Source organism: Sander lucioperca, chromosome 11, assembly GCF_008315115.2.
Source record: "Sander lucioperca isolate FBNREF2018 chromosome 11, SLUC_FBN_1.2, whole genome shotgun sequence".
Lineage (NCBI taxonomy): Eukaryota > Metazoa > Chordata > Actinopteri > Perciformes > Percidae > Sander > Sander lucioperca.
Window position 1 is genome coordinate 36,061,903 of NC_050183.1, and position 13,358 is coordinate 36,075,260.

At 41.3% G+C, this 13,358-nt stretch overlaps 1 protein-coding gene across 7 annotated transcripts in view; it reads right to left on the reverse strand.

Annotated features, from left to right (window-relative positions):
- pip5k1ca (phosphatidylinositol-4-phosphate 5-kinase, type I, gamma a) overlaps positions 1-13,358 on the reverse strand; it is a 54,643-nt gene that overhangs the window by 18,275 nt on the left and 23,010 nt on the right. For all 7 annotated transcript variants that reach the window (XM_036006968.1, XM_036006970.1, XM_031318343.2 and 4 more), the window contains exons 2-6: positions 10,437-10,468; positions 9,627-9,713; positions 8,954-9,084; positions 8,445-8,562; positions 3,947-4,099 (exon numbers count right to left, since the gene is read on the reverse strand). In XM_036006968.1, the coding sequence (XP_035862861.1) occupies positions 3,947-4,099; positions 8,445-8,562; positions 8,954-9,084; positions 9,627-9,713; positions 10,437-10,468 (521 nt within the window). The remainder of the gene's footprint in view (positions 1-3,946; positions 4,100-8,444; positions 8,563-8,953; positions 9,085-9,626; positions 9,714-10,436; positions 10,469-13,358) is intronic.

Genomic DNA, 13,358 nt, shown 5'->3' on the forward strand with positions numbered 1-13,358 from the left:
TCTCTATTGATTACATGATTCCGCCTTCTTTACTCTACACGAGACTCTCACTTCAATAACCAATCTGTGCTGAATGTTTCAATCGTCGATCCAAACAAACAAACAACAAACCTGCTTTGACCTGCGGACCAGAGGCCTGTACTACGAAGTGAGATTTGGCGTTAACGAGCTAACTTCAGGCTCAACCCAGGGTTTTCTGTACAACGAAGGTGGATCACTTGTGATCGGGTTCAATCGCCGTGGTAACTTATGCTGAACGCCTAACCTGGTCGGGAGCAGGTTATGTTGGAGATTAGAGATCAACCGGTGTAAAAGCACCGCCCACACAATACTCGACTGATAACGGCATCACCGTTCTTAGAAGATCAGCTGGAGCTCGGTTCGCGGAGAGAGAGAAAGGTGCACTCATAAAAGTTAAAACATTTAGAGACCGACAACCCCGTTAACATTCCCTGATGGGTATTTTTATGAAAGATATAGATTTTCAGCGGAGGGAATTACTTATAGGCTATTTGTTGCCTTCTTTAGCCGTGTGTTGCCAATGTGCACATCGGTTTAAATTATGTTTTTATGTTTTTTTTTATTTTCTCTCACGATCGCGCACCACTGCTGGGGTTGCAACTGAAATAAAAGCCTAAAGCAACGACAGTTTATGGAAAGCAAAAGTGTAATTATATATGGTCAGATCTTGTGCCTGACTGATGGGGAAGTGACCAGTTTAGTCTAATGTATTGTAGTGGGTGTACTGTACTGTATATTGGCCAGAATCTGCCTTTGGGGGAGGAGGGGGGCATATCATAGTGTCCTCCCCCAGGGAAGTTTTAAGCATCAACGACTTCATTTCCTGCATTCCGATACACTTTTATGCACCAATTTATGGTGAAATACCTCCATTGAGCCTATGTGAAGAAAAAAGCACAGATGACAATTCAAAATATATCAAAACATATAATGGAAAGTATGTTGTTACGTGTCATTGGGCATTTTTAAGTGAGTATATGGAAATCCTGGAGCTTACTATCACGTAGACTACACCACTGGATATTGATAAGCTAAGCGTTGTGATTTACGCATAACAGCGTCGGCTTTTTTGCCAGCTTTCTTTCCTGCGTTTTGCCTGTTAAACCGTGTCTGTGTTCTTCATATTTATGTAGAATTATAGTTTGTTCTTCTTGTTTAAAAGATGCAGCTCTGGTAGATGTTTGCGATTGGTCGTGGTGCGCAAACACCGCCTCTTTTATGTGAACGCGCACGTCTCTAGATTGGAAAAACCTGGGTTGACTGAACTAGTTGATAACCAGCGTCGTGATACAGCTTATGCGGGACCACGGTTGTTAGGTTAGGTGAAGCCGGATCACTGAAAGAAATCCAGGACATGTTGATCTTGATTCGTAGTACAGGCCTCTGGGCTAGCTCAGTCCAAATTAGAGAAATGAAAGGGAAGAGACTTAAAGGGCGGTGTTGTGGATTTCCTAGCAGCTGATTTTTACGACTCAAGGAATTTTCAGGGAGAACGGATGGTTCAATAAGATCTTTATTCAAACAAAAGATCTGAGGTATTTTCTGCAGAAAACAACTGGGGATCATCTTCAGCATTTGGGAGAGTGGACTCTCACCTCGTGCATCTTATCTGACACCACATGCTTTCCATTAGACATCCCATTCTAGTTACCAAACATTTCTAAATAACACCATTCAACTCCTCCTATCGCATATATATATATATATATATATATATATATATATATACACACACACACACACACACACACACACACACACACACACAACATATATCCATGTAGTGATAACATTCAGGAGAAGAAACAGATGGAGGAGAGATGAAGGATGAATGTGGAAATATGGCTTTAACGCCGGCTACACACTGGATGCGTGGTGTGAGTGTGGCGTTTCTGTTGCGTGTCAAGTTGCGTGGCGTTTTCTATGTCTTTGCACACCAGAAATGTGTCTGACGCGGCGCTGCTGCTGCTAGCCTTCTCTGTACACATGTATGTCACACAGGCAGTGTGCAAGCTCTAACCTGTTAACATGGGAGCCGAAATAAAAACGGACACGCCACACAGCTGACACGCTCACGCCACGCATTCAGTGTGTAGCCGGCCTAAGGCTCAACACTTGTGTAAGTGACCTTCAGATGAGAGAGACTGGTAGAGAGAGCAGAAAAAATGACAGAGAGAGATTGCAGAGAGAGAGAGAGAGAGAGAGAAAGAGCATCCTCTGCCCTCAGCCACACACGACCCTTCTGTCAATGTGAAGAGGGCAGAGCTGTGTCGAGCCAACAACACAGACACGTGAGGGAGAGGAGAGAGAAGAGTGTGAATATGAGCGTGAAAGACAGACTGGAAAAAGAGTGGATTAGAACACGAGGCAGGCACAGTGAGACATAAAGGGAAATAAATTACACTGAGAGCGTCATAGCAGCAGGGGAGAGGGATAAGACATTAAAACGTGAGAGGAGATGGAAAGACTAGACGTATAATAGAAGGGGCGTGTTCGACTACATTTAGCTGTTACATGTGCAGCGCTTTGCTGTTTTGTTATTTTGTTCTTTACATCTCTAGGTTGTTGTTTCTGTGAGTCTATAAAATTGTATCCATCATTATGTTTTGTGTGGTTTTTCCTCTTTGTTTATCTTGGCAGGGGTTTCGATTTGCCCTGTCTGTCTGTGCTATTCTGTCTCTTTTCCTCAGTTCACCTGTTCTGGCCTCGGGCTACAGCCACAATACATGAGCCCGAATCTCTCTGCTTTCATTAAACCTATTTTTTTTTTTAGAATAATTATACCAGCAGACCAATGGAAAAGGTCACGGTAAATGCGCTGAACCATTAACGTTCCGTAATGATTAAATGAAATCCTGCAGGGATCTTTGGCCACGGCTGTCGGCACATGAATAAACACAAGGCTGAAGGCCGTGGACCTTAAGAAGCTGGAATAGTAGCATGGACATACATGGAGCTGTTGCTGGTTAAATCTATTCAGAATGAGCCTGCAGACCGTGGCGTGGGTGGGGAGAGGGTACTGTTGGCGCAGGCTTATGCAAAACACACCAGCCATCTCTTATGAAACCGCATGGCCCAAGGTTTCAGTCGGAGATGATAGAGCTGTTATGTCTGCTTTATACGAGAAGGATGTCACGTCTTACATAAAATAAGACTCAAAATGAGAACATCAGAGGGGGAGGTCGGCATTTTCAAATGAAAGTGTGAAGGATGCGTGTGTGCAGTGAACTCCTCAGACCGAGATACATGAACGCTGACAGGCTTCTCCCCCTTTTGTACAGTGTACAGTGGAACTTGTTATTTGTTTTTTTTTAACATCAACCTGCCAAAGGGACTAAAGGTGTAAATTAGCCACAGGCTATATTCATGTGTATTTACATAAATGTTAATTAATATGCACTGTTCCTATTTTTAAATAAATAAATCTCAAATCTCAATATGAATCTCTGTTCACTATATGCACATGTGCCTTGATAACTACAGCATATATATATATATATATATATATATATATATATATATATATATATATATATATATATATATATATAGTTTTGTTTGAGCACATATCTTTGTACGCCTGAGGAATAATTTTTCACCATGCATTATCCTGCATGTGTGATGCCTACCATGAATGGAAAAGAACAAAACTACTGAACCTGAAAGCCATTGTTAAGGCTCAGTAATACAACAAATACAGTTCAAATGCAGCGGCTGTTTATCTGATTTTCCATTTTGTTTTCATCAAACTTTGACACGACACAACACACACACACACGCACACACACACACACACACACGCACACACACACACACACACACACACACACACACACACACACACACACACACACACACACACACACACACACACACACACACACACACACACACACACACACACACAAACAAACACACAGCTTACCATGTAGTATCCAGGCAGTAGTTTCTGTAAGAATTCAGCCTCCTTGTGCATCACAGTCTTGATGATGAACTCGTCGTCCCTCGTGAGATAGAAGACCGAGCCACTCGCTCCAGGATTGGACAGCTCGATCAGAGGCTCATTACAGAGGGAGTACTGCAGGTACACACAGAGACAAAGAAACACACACAAACAGACACACACAGTAAGAGAGAGAAAATCCTAAACAAAGTGATAATAACTACAAAAAATGATCTGATATTGTGGATTAGACTGCGTTCGTTAATCACAGCACATATAGGGTAGCCAATATTCTGATATTAACCCAAACACTCTGAAAAAGACAGCGTTTTCTGATTACCTAACGACCCAAATAAAGACATGGTTTGCGCCGGCTAAAAATGAAAAGCTGCTCCCTGAATTGTTTGCACTTTGCTAATGAGAAAGAGAGAGAAGAGATAACAGCTTAGTTGCCGTCGGCGTTAGTGAACCCGGCTGTTAGCACGGAGGCAATCAACGGTGTGACCAAATATTTTTGCACATTTCCAAATTTAAATTTTTACTCACATGAGCGGCCAAATGCTCGCAGTGTAGAGCAACGTGCTGCAACACTAGCAGGTTGAAGTGGTCAAAACACAGTAGAGTACAGTAAAGAAAGGATGGGCTTTATTTTAGCCGACACCAATCCATTAAACTATGCCTGGATTTGACTTTTTTTACACATATGCAGTAGCACTCCCCCAACACTGTGACAATCCGCTCCTTTCAAAAACACCGGTGAACACAAACCGCATGTTGAGACACGTATACACTATGAAAGTCCAAAATCAATAAAATAAATGTATCACACACAAGCCCACTAATCATGTAGAGACGTGCAGAAACACACATGAATACACATTCTGGCAAAATTATGACAAGAAATGAGGGTTTGAAGTAGATTGTGTGTGAGAGAGAAAGAAAGAGTGAGGAAGTAGTACAGTGCATGCTGTACTGCAGTAGAACAAAGGCAGCTAATATACAGTAGATTAGATGCATTTAGATGTTGAATAATTACTTCTTTTGAAATCTAGCTTTTTTAATACACACATCAGACTCCTGCTGATATGATAATTAGCTCAGCTAATTAAACCTCCCCCCCCTTTCGCTACTGAAAAGCAAGTAATGACAGACATAATTTTTGGAAAAGATGAAGCTGTCTCCGCCTGCCTTCTGCTAATGGCTCACTTTTCAAACCTGACAGTTAAGTTCATACCTTTTTTACCACATCCAAACACAGCTAAACAATGTTAAAGGAAAAATGTGAAAACGGTATGGCTGACTGGGAAATGGTAACGTACACACAGTGGCAGTTAAAAGGATGTGCTCATTATCTTCAGCCCGGGACAGCAAATATAACAGACAGGAAAGTCTTTCTGTAGATGTGATTAAACAACCTTAAAGGTGATAAAGTTGGGTTGGGAAATGTAAGGGATGCATATGTTCACAATTGTATCTGTTAGGACCAAAGTCCAGTGGTGGTCGATTGGAAATGTCCCAATAAGGAGTGCTAAACAGATTATTTAACTACTGCAGCAGCATGTTTAACCAATGCTTTGTCCCTTAAACACTCAATCATGACTGCTAGTGCAAATATGAGCTAAATCACATAATCATCCCATATCTCTAGAGCTGCACCTGCAATTAGTCAAATAATTGACCAGTTGATTAACAATTCAATAAAAATGCAAATATAAAAATGTGAAACAATCACTGGTCCCAGCCTCCCCTATGTGAGCATTTAAAGCTCTCCTTTGAAATACATGATACTAAACTGAACATCTTTGGGTTTTAGACTGTAGGTCAAATAAAACAAATGACTTTATTACATCACCTTGGGCTGTGGAAATTAAATAGATATTTGCCACTATTTTTGACCTTTTTAGACACAACAAATAATGAAAATGTAATTGGCAGATTCTGCAATGATTTAATAAAAATATTTAGTTGCGGCCCATTATGTTAACACCTTGAAATCTCTTCTGATACGCCCTGAATAGTGTATGACATTTGACGCGACAGCTGTGAGAAACAGGACAGCGGTGAAATTGCCAGGACCCTGGACAAGAGAGTGACTAAACACTGGAAACAGACAGCATCAGCATCGACTGGGAAGGAGCCAAAGTTATCACTGACCAACGTCCCACCCTTAGGTCACATGATAACACCTGGGCCAGCTCCATTTGCTGAATGTAGATGGTGAGATGAGGCTGATTATCTAGAATTTTTTAATACAAGTTATACTTGCAGTTAAAGCATATATAGTTTCAAATGTGTCTCTTTAGGCATTTTTCCATGATATGGTACCTGCTCGACTCGACTCTACTCTACTCGCCTTTTTTTGGTTTTCCATTATGAAAAAAAGTCCTTGGTACCGGCTAACAGGTACTTTTTTTAGTATCACCTCTGTCGAGGTTCCAAGCGAGCTGAGGCGATACCAAAAAGTGACGTGCCAACCCGCAGACTACTGATTGGTCAGAGAGAATCGTCACTAATCATCTGCTATTTTACCATTGTTTACTACCTCACATCGCCATTTTTAAATAGTTTAGCCAGATGTGGGGTTTTTTGCTGCCTCCAGCTTCTTTTGAAACACAATTTGTCTTCTGGCTGTGGCAACAGCCACATGCCCAGAGTCAAAAACAACACACATTCGACGTTCTGTGAGTGTGTCGCATTAGGTCGCGGCAGTTTCCTGCGACGTCGATATGACGACCAGCCACGCTCGCCTCACGCATGAGGCAGTACTGAAATCTGCAATGGAAAATGGAGGACGGGGCACCGCAGCCAAGTCGAGCAGAGCCGAGCTGAGTCGAGCAGGTACCGCCATTTGTTGTTTAGATGACAGCTCTTACAGGGCCAAAATTGAATCTTGTTACTCTGTGTGTTCAGCAGTAGTATTTTTTGTTTCCTACTCAAAACCTGTTTACACACAAAGTGCATGTTAAACATGTTACACATAAATGAATAAATGAGTACATTCTAGTGCCCAGATGCTCCTCCCAAAGCCCTCATTAAAACTTTGATGAAAAACTCTTTTAGAGGTGGACTAATCTTCTGGAACGTTAGCTACTCTACTACCATGATGTAATGTGATACTTAATTGACCGCATTGGGCTATTATTTTTAAACGTTTTACCTCCACAAGGGGTCTAGATTAAGAATCAGGTAGAGAGAGATTCAAAAATCAAAGAGATTCAAAAAAAAACACGGCACAGAGAACCTGAGTCCTCTAATTAAGGATGTTCTCTAATTAGACCAATTAGAGCACCCTGTCCCCCCCCCTAAGATTGTGTATTTCTAATGGTAGTACAAGTGGCTAAACACTTAATAAGCGAGTAAATTTAAATGGATGTAAGCCAGATTAAAGGGAGAAAGAAGAAAGAGATTCCGTTTTGTCCTACCTATATACATGTAACATCAGTGTACCTAGATTTAAAATCTTAAAAATGAGCCTGCTGGCAAGTTGGTGATAACATGCGAGTTCCCAGATGTGGCCATATGGTGGTGAGTGAACACAGGCCGGCTGAGAGAGATGGCAGAAACGAGGCAGGATGTTTCCACGTGGTTGGAGAGCCCATGCATTAAAGACACGCGCGCATGGAACACGCAGAAACACTGACTAAGCAGTGTACAATATGTACATGTATATTCTGCTAGACTGCTGCTCAGGGCAGAGCGGTGAATCATGCAGCCTGCAGGTCCTCCACGCTGATGAAGGGTGACAAGCTGCAGAGCTTCCTCCCCTCTCTTCAACCATCCTCTCTCCTCCGCTCTGCTCTCTCTTGGGCTCTTGGGTTTCATGGCTTCTCATTCTCATTCTTCCCCTCTCAGCTCTCTCCTGCAGTTCTCATCTTTATTTAATCCTTCTTAAAAATGTCTGTCAATAGAGAAGATTTATATACCAAAAGATGGCAGAAGTGGACATTTTACTTGGTTCACAGCTTGGACTCAGCAACATGAAATATATACATTTTATTTCTATTTTTGTGGCTATCATCACCTTTCCTCACAGGACCTGTTTCCCTTTTTTGTTTTGTTTTTGTTTGTTATTTTTTTATTTCTATGTTTTTGTTTTTCCATATATTACTCACAAATTGAGGTGACTGTGTTCAGTTGTTATAATGTACTGAAAGTTCAATACAAACTAAATTAACAAAAAATAAAAATTCTGTCAACACCGCTTTCTGTTAATTCACTCTGTGTGTTTCATTGTCTTTTCCTGGTCTGGCCTCCCTTCCCTTTCTACCTATATCCCTCTCCATTGCGCTCTCTTGCATCCTGTTCTAGTCTATCCTCTGATTTGAGCTGATACAAAGTTACTACTGAGGTTAGTAGTTCAATATCCACCATAGCTCGCCAGCTCAATGCAACCTTTTCTTTCATTTTGTACGATATAGTCCTAACCATGTGGTAATAATTCACTTTAATTAATTGAGGGACACACACAGTCAGATCTTACCAGGTAGTCATCTGGCCTGATGCCAAACAGTTCTCTGAAGTAGCGGAAGGCCACGGGAGCGTATGTTTTAAAGCGGAAGTCCGGGAAATGGTGGGCTGGAGTGAGGTTGCTGCCTTCACTAAAGTACAAAAAGAAATATTAGAGCACAGAAGATAAGAAGAGAGTAATCAAATTCATATTTTTCTCACATAAATATCCAACAGGCAGAGTTCGAAATGATTGTTTTTGTCCACCAGCCAAATGGCTAGTGAATGTTCAAATTTGACCAGCTACCCAATGGATTACTATTGTTTTTGTGGCTGGTGAGTGAAGCAAATCTACCAGCCACTTGCATATGTTACCAGCTTTTGGCTGGTAAATGGTGCTAATTTTGAACCCTGCCAACAGGTAGGTTAAGAACAACATATCAGCAACATGCATTAATATTGTATTATTCATATGTGCACTGGAAACATAGTGCATAGTGTGTATACAGTATGCTTTTTTCTGTGTCTGGCTGCTGAAGAGACCTGGGGAAAAAGATGCTCTCCACCACGTAGAAGTCCTGCATCAACACATCTCTCTCAGGCTTGGAGCTCAGGTTGCCCACTGTGTAACCGATGCCCAGCTGGATGGCACCTTTCAAGGCTGAGGATGTGGTCTGTGGAGAGCAAGGCAGAGAGAGAGATGTGTAGAGTGAAATAATTGCCCTTTCATGAACCCTCACAGTCAATGAACAGTCCTATTCATAGTTGGAGCAGATCATTTCAAATAGAAAAAATACATATTTAACACTTTAAAATGCAAAATAAATTCAAGATTCAACATTCCTTTTATTGTCATTCAGCAAAACACAGAAATGTAAAGCATGAAGAAAATTATGAGTATGGCTCATAATATTATATATAGTATGGCTATAATAACACAGATAAAAACAGGGTAATAAATAGAGCTCCAGGAACATATATCAAAAACAGAATAAACCATTTCCAGCAGAATATTTGTCCGTACGACTATTGCACTTGTAAATAAATAAATAGTATTGCAATTTGCATAGTAAAGCACAGTTTAGTGGTGTTTAGTTGAGTTTAGTAGTCTGATAGCAGCCAGGTAAAAGCCGTTTTTCACTCTGTGTTTTTTTTTTTTTTTTTTGGTGCAAACCAGAGAACACATGATGGTACAGGCATGTGCTGTCTAAAGTACCTTCTTGTAGGTAGTTTCCCCTGATGCATCCACCCCTCTGTGGCCAATCTTCTTTCCCTGACCAGGCTGGCCTGAGGATGAGGGCATCTGGCGAGAAGAAGAGAGTGAGAGACTTGTATAATGGGGACAGGAGGATTTGCACCTGTTCATCAACATTGATTATTCAAATACTAGAGACTGGAGAGTGTCACAGTAATAATGCATGAGAGAGCGATTTTAAGCTTTAATGTTATGAACTGACTTTCACGGAGCAGACCAGGTGTTCATTTTGAAGCCAAATGCAAACAAGTGCAGTGGATATTTCAGATATCAAAGCTGTACAGCCGACGTAAATATTTCTGGTGTCGTTGTATGTAATGTTCATTAAGCTTTTTGGTTTACATTGGCATTTAAGCAGAAATGAAATGGCTTCAGCAGACTCAAATGGAACAAATTATGTTATACTTTGAATGTTTGCCTTAACGTACAGTACAGTAGCTGTGTGTGCCAGATGGATGGGATATACTAAATTAGGAAGATTAAGATAATGTGAGGCAAATTGTATTGCAAAGACAAAGAATACCAAAGCAATATTTAAACACTTTCCGGTACTTTGTAGTCTGTACTGACTTTTGTGCTAGTCTTCATGCACCAAGCGAGGAAAATTATGTACAGCAAATATTAATTGCCTAAGATCCTCAGATTGTGGGTTAGTGCTTTCACTAGCATCTAAAACCAAATAACTACATGTTGTTGATGTGAAGGATCAAAAAGGAACTAAAAAGAGAAGCGTTGCAGAGTGGATGATCACAGGGACAGACGGTAGCTCACCTCTGTGATGAAGGCTTTCCTAGCAGCAGCATCTGAGAGAGAGGAAGAAAGTGGAGAGAGACAGGGATTTCTGTTAGTCGCTCTGAGACGGAGAGGCTCCATTACTCAGCATTATTAGTGCTCTCTGTGACAAAGATGAACACCAAAGGGTGGACACAGCAGTCCAACATTATGTAATAACAGTGTCAAACACAAGTAGGGGCCTGTCAGCTAGAGGAACCGCAGGAAACAGTAACGTCAGCTACAGAGCACCAAGCCCTTTTTAAAGCCCTATGTACTGTGTGTGTGTGTGTGTGTGTGTGTGTGTGTGTGTGTGTGTGTGTGTGTGTGTGTGTGTGTGTGTGATTTAATGCATTTTTAGCCATGCTGTGATGGCAGTCTGTCGTTGGGTCTGGCCACCACTTCGGGTGAAATGTAAAGTGTAAAGGGTTAAGCATACATGAACATGCATACATTTGGACTGTAAAAAGCTCAGACACCCTTTTACTGAAGTTGGTCTCAAGACTTTGATTTTAAATTTAAATTTAAACTAACATGGAACAACAGCTCTGCAAAGTTTAAATCTGCTATGTTTGCTGGAGCGGGAGTAAACTACATGCTCTTACTCTTTTGCAGGCTTTACAAGCCTAATTTTATCTTGGCTGAAATGTGTTTCACCAAGGGTTAGACTAACAAAAGCACATTAGAAACAGGATGTAGCAGTAAAAGGATGGAGGACTGTTTTTCACCAGGAAGGCCTGAAATAGATGAATAATTATAGACGTATAACACTCAGCATAGTAATGGCGACGAGGCTCGGGAGGGCAGGAGAGACAGAACACAAAATGAGCAAATGAAAGAGTGGAACGAGACAGAAAGAGGGGAGGAGAGAGGGCTTTAGACAGTACAAGAGTGGGGCAAATGAATTCCCTCTCTGTTATCTTCATAACCAATATCACACTCAGCCGCCCACATGGTGGAATTTATAGAGATATGTTTACAACAATCTTACTTTTGTGAATAAATAAATTAGGATACAAATACCGGTGAAGAGATCAAATATTTGGCCAGACACAAGTTTTATGTGTTTACGTTGCGTTGTTCTTTCACTTCTTAACAGATCAAATATTATTGTTTATGACAGGCAATAGTTTTTGATTTTGGTTGGATGAATTTACTTATATATATCTCACTGCTGCACATGCATTAGACTTAAAAGCACATAATAGGCCTTTTGTTTTCACAGCAGACATTTTGACTTCTCATAGTAGGAAAAGCTCAGGTGTGTTTTATCCAAGTGTCCCAGTAAGCCACGACAGTGTGACAGTGAGCCGGCCGGTCCAACCAGGACCCTGAAACTGAAGCAGCTAAATGGAATTCAGTCATCATTCATTTGATTATTTTCACAACTTTTTTGCTGTGCTTTTCCTACTGTGTCAAACATGTCTCCAGTGAAAGAGGGTTTTAGCACTCAGTCAGTTGGCTTTGATTGCTTCAAAAGGGGTGCTTTGCTGCTTCTGACTGCTGACTGTATAAGCAAGTGATTTTCTGAGTGAGTGAGTGAGTGTGTGTGTGTGCATGGCAGAATAGTAATGAGTTCACATGGACTCTGTCAGTCATGCTTCAACTAACTAAAGCTTGTGCATGCAAATGAAGTAGTGTTAGAAGTTAATAATTAATGAATGGTATTATTAACATTATTATTATATTTACTTTGTTAGGGACAAAGCCACAATCTACCTTTTTCATTAGACATTTTAAATCGTCATAGCAGGAAAAAGTACAGGTGAAATTAAAAACATCGATGATGGCTCTAGACCAGTAAGTAAGTGTCCCAATGAACTACTGTACTCCACTGAGCCAGCAGGCCATGACTGCTTTAAAAAGTGTCAACAATACACAACAGGCCAACAGGAGATGAAACACAACTTTCTGGCTGTAATCTCTGGATGCTCCAACCTTAAACCAGTATCAAAAAAAGCCTCCCTCACCAGCCGAGGCACTAACCTATATAACCCAGTGTCACTCAGAAGTGGGATAGCATCTCCACAGCTTGACTCTGCTGAATTGATAGACGGCCTCTCTGGTCTCTGTGCGCCTGACTGCCTGCCTCTCGTGGACACCAATGTGACTGAGCCACAGAATGCCACCCCTCCCCCTGCTCTCTGCCTCTATCTCTCTCCCTCTCTCCCTCTGTCACACATGCACACGTTTGCACCGGGACGCGCAAGCCAAGCTTGCCAAAGCTTGCCAATGCGAACCCGGCAACGCTCCCAAGCTGGAACATGCAGGTAATAAAATTTGACAAAAACAAAAACCTACTGGTGAAAGAATGTTTGCAATAGAGATAATTAGAGGAGGAGGAAGAGAAGAGAAAGAAGAGAAGGCTGTCCTGCATTTTACCATCCTATACTTGTATTGTGTGCCTGTATGTCCAGGTGTGGTGATGCATGTGATTGGCTGGCTAAGTGTGGCTCTTTCACATCTCTTCTGTCATTTCCTATGTGTGCATGTATTTGTGTGTGTATGTCATATATCTTTCTGCAACCGCGTCTCTTCCTTTCCGCATGACTGCACTTGTTATTGCCCTAAAGCTGAGACTAAAGGTTTTAAGGCACAATGTGTGTGTGTGTGTGTGTGTGTGTGTGTGTGTGTGTGTGTGTGTGTGTGTGTGTGTGTGCATGTGGTGAATGAGTGAGCATGTGCTCCATCTCTCCCTGCTCGACTCTGAGTGAACCACCACCGTGACAGTTTAACCAGAAACACAGACCAATTTGAACCCACACAGTTCCATGGCTGCCTTTCTGTTCAGTTCATCTCACTAGAACTACAAAACCAGTATGCTTCCTATATATTGTTACACTACAAGAGCAGACAGCAGTACTTATTTGACCTTTATATAGGGGCAGGCGATATCGTATATATCTAAATATAATTTTATGT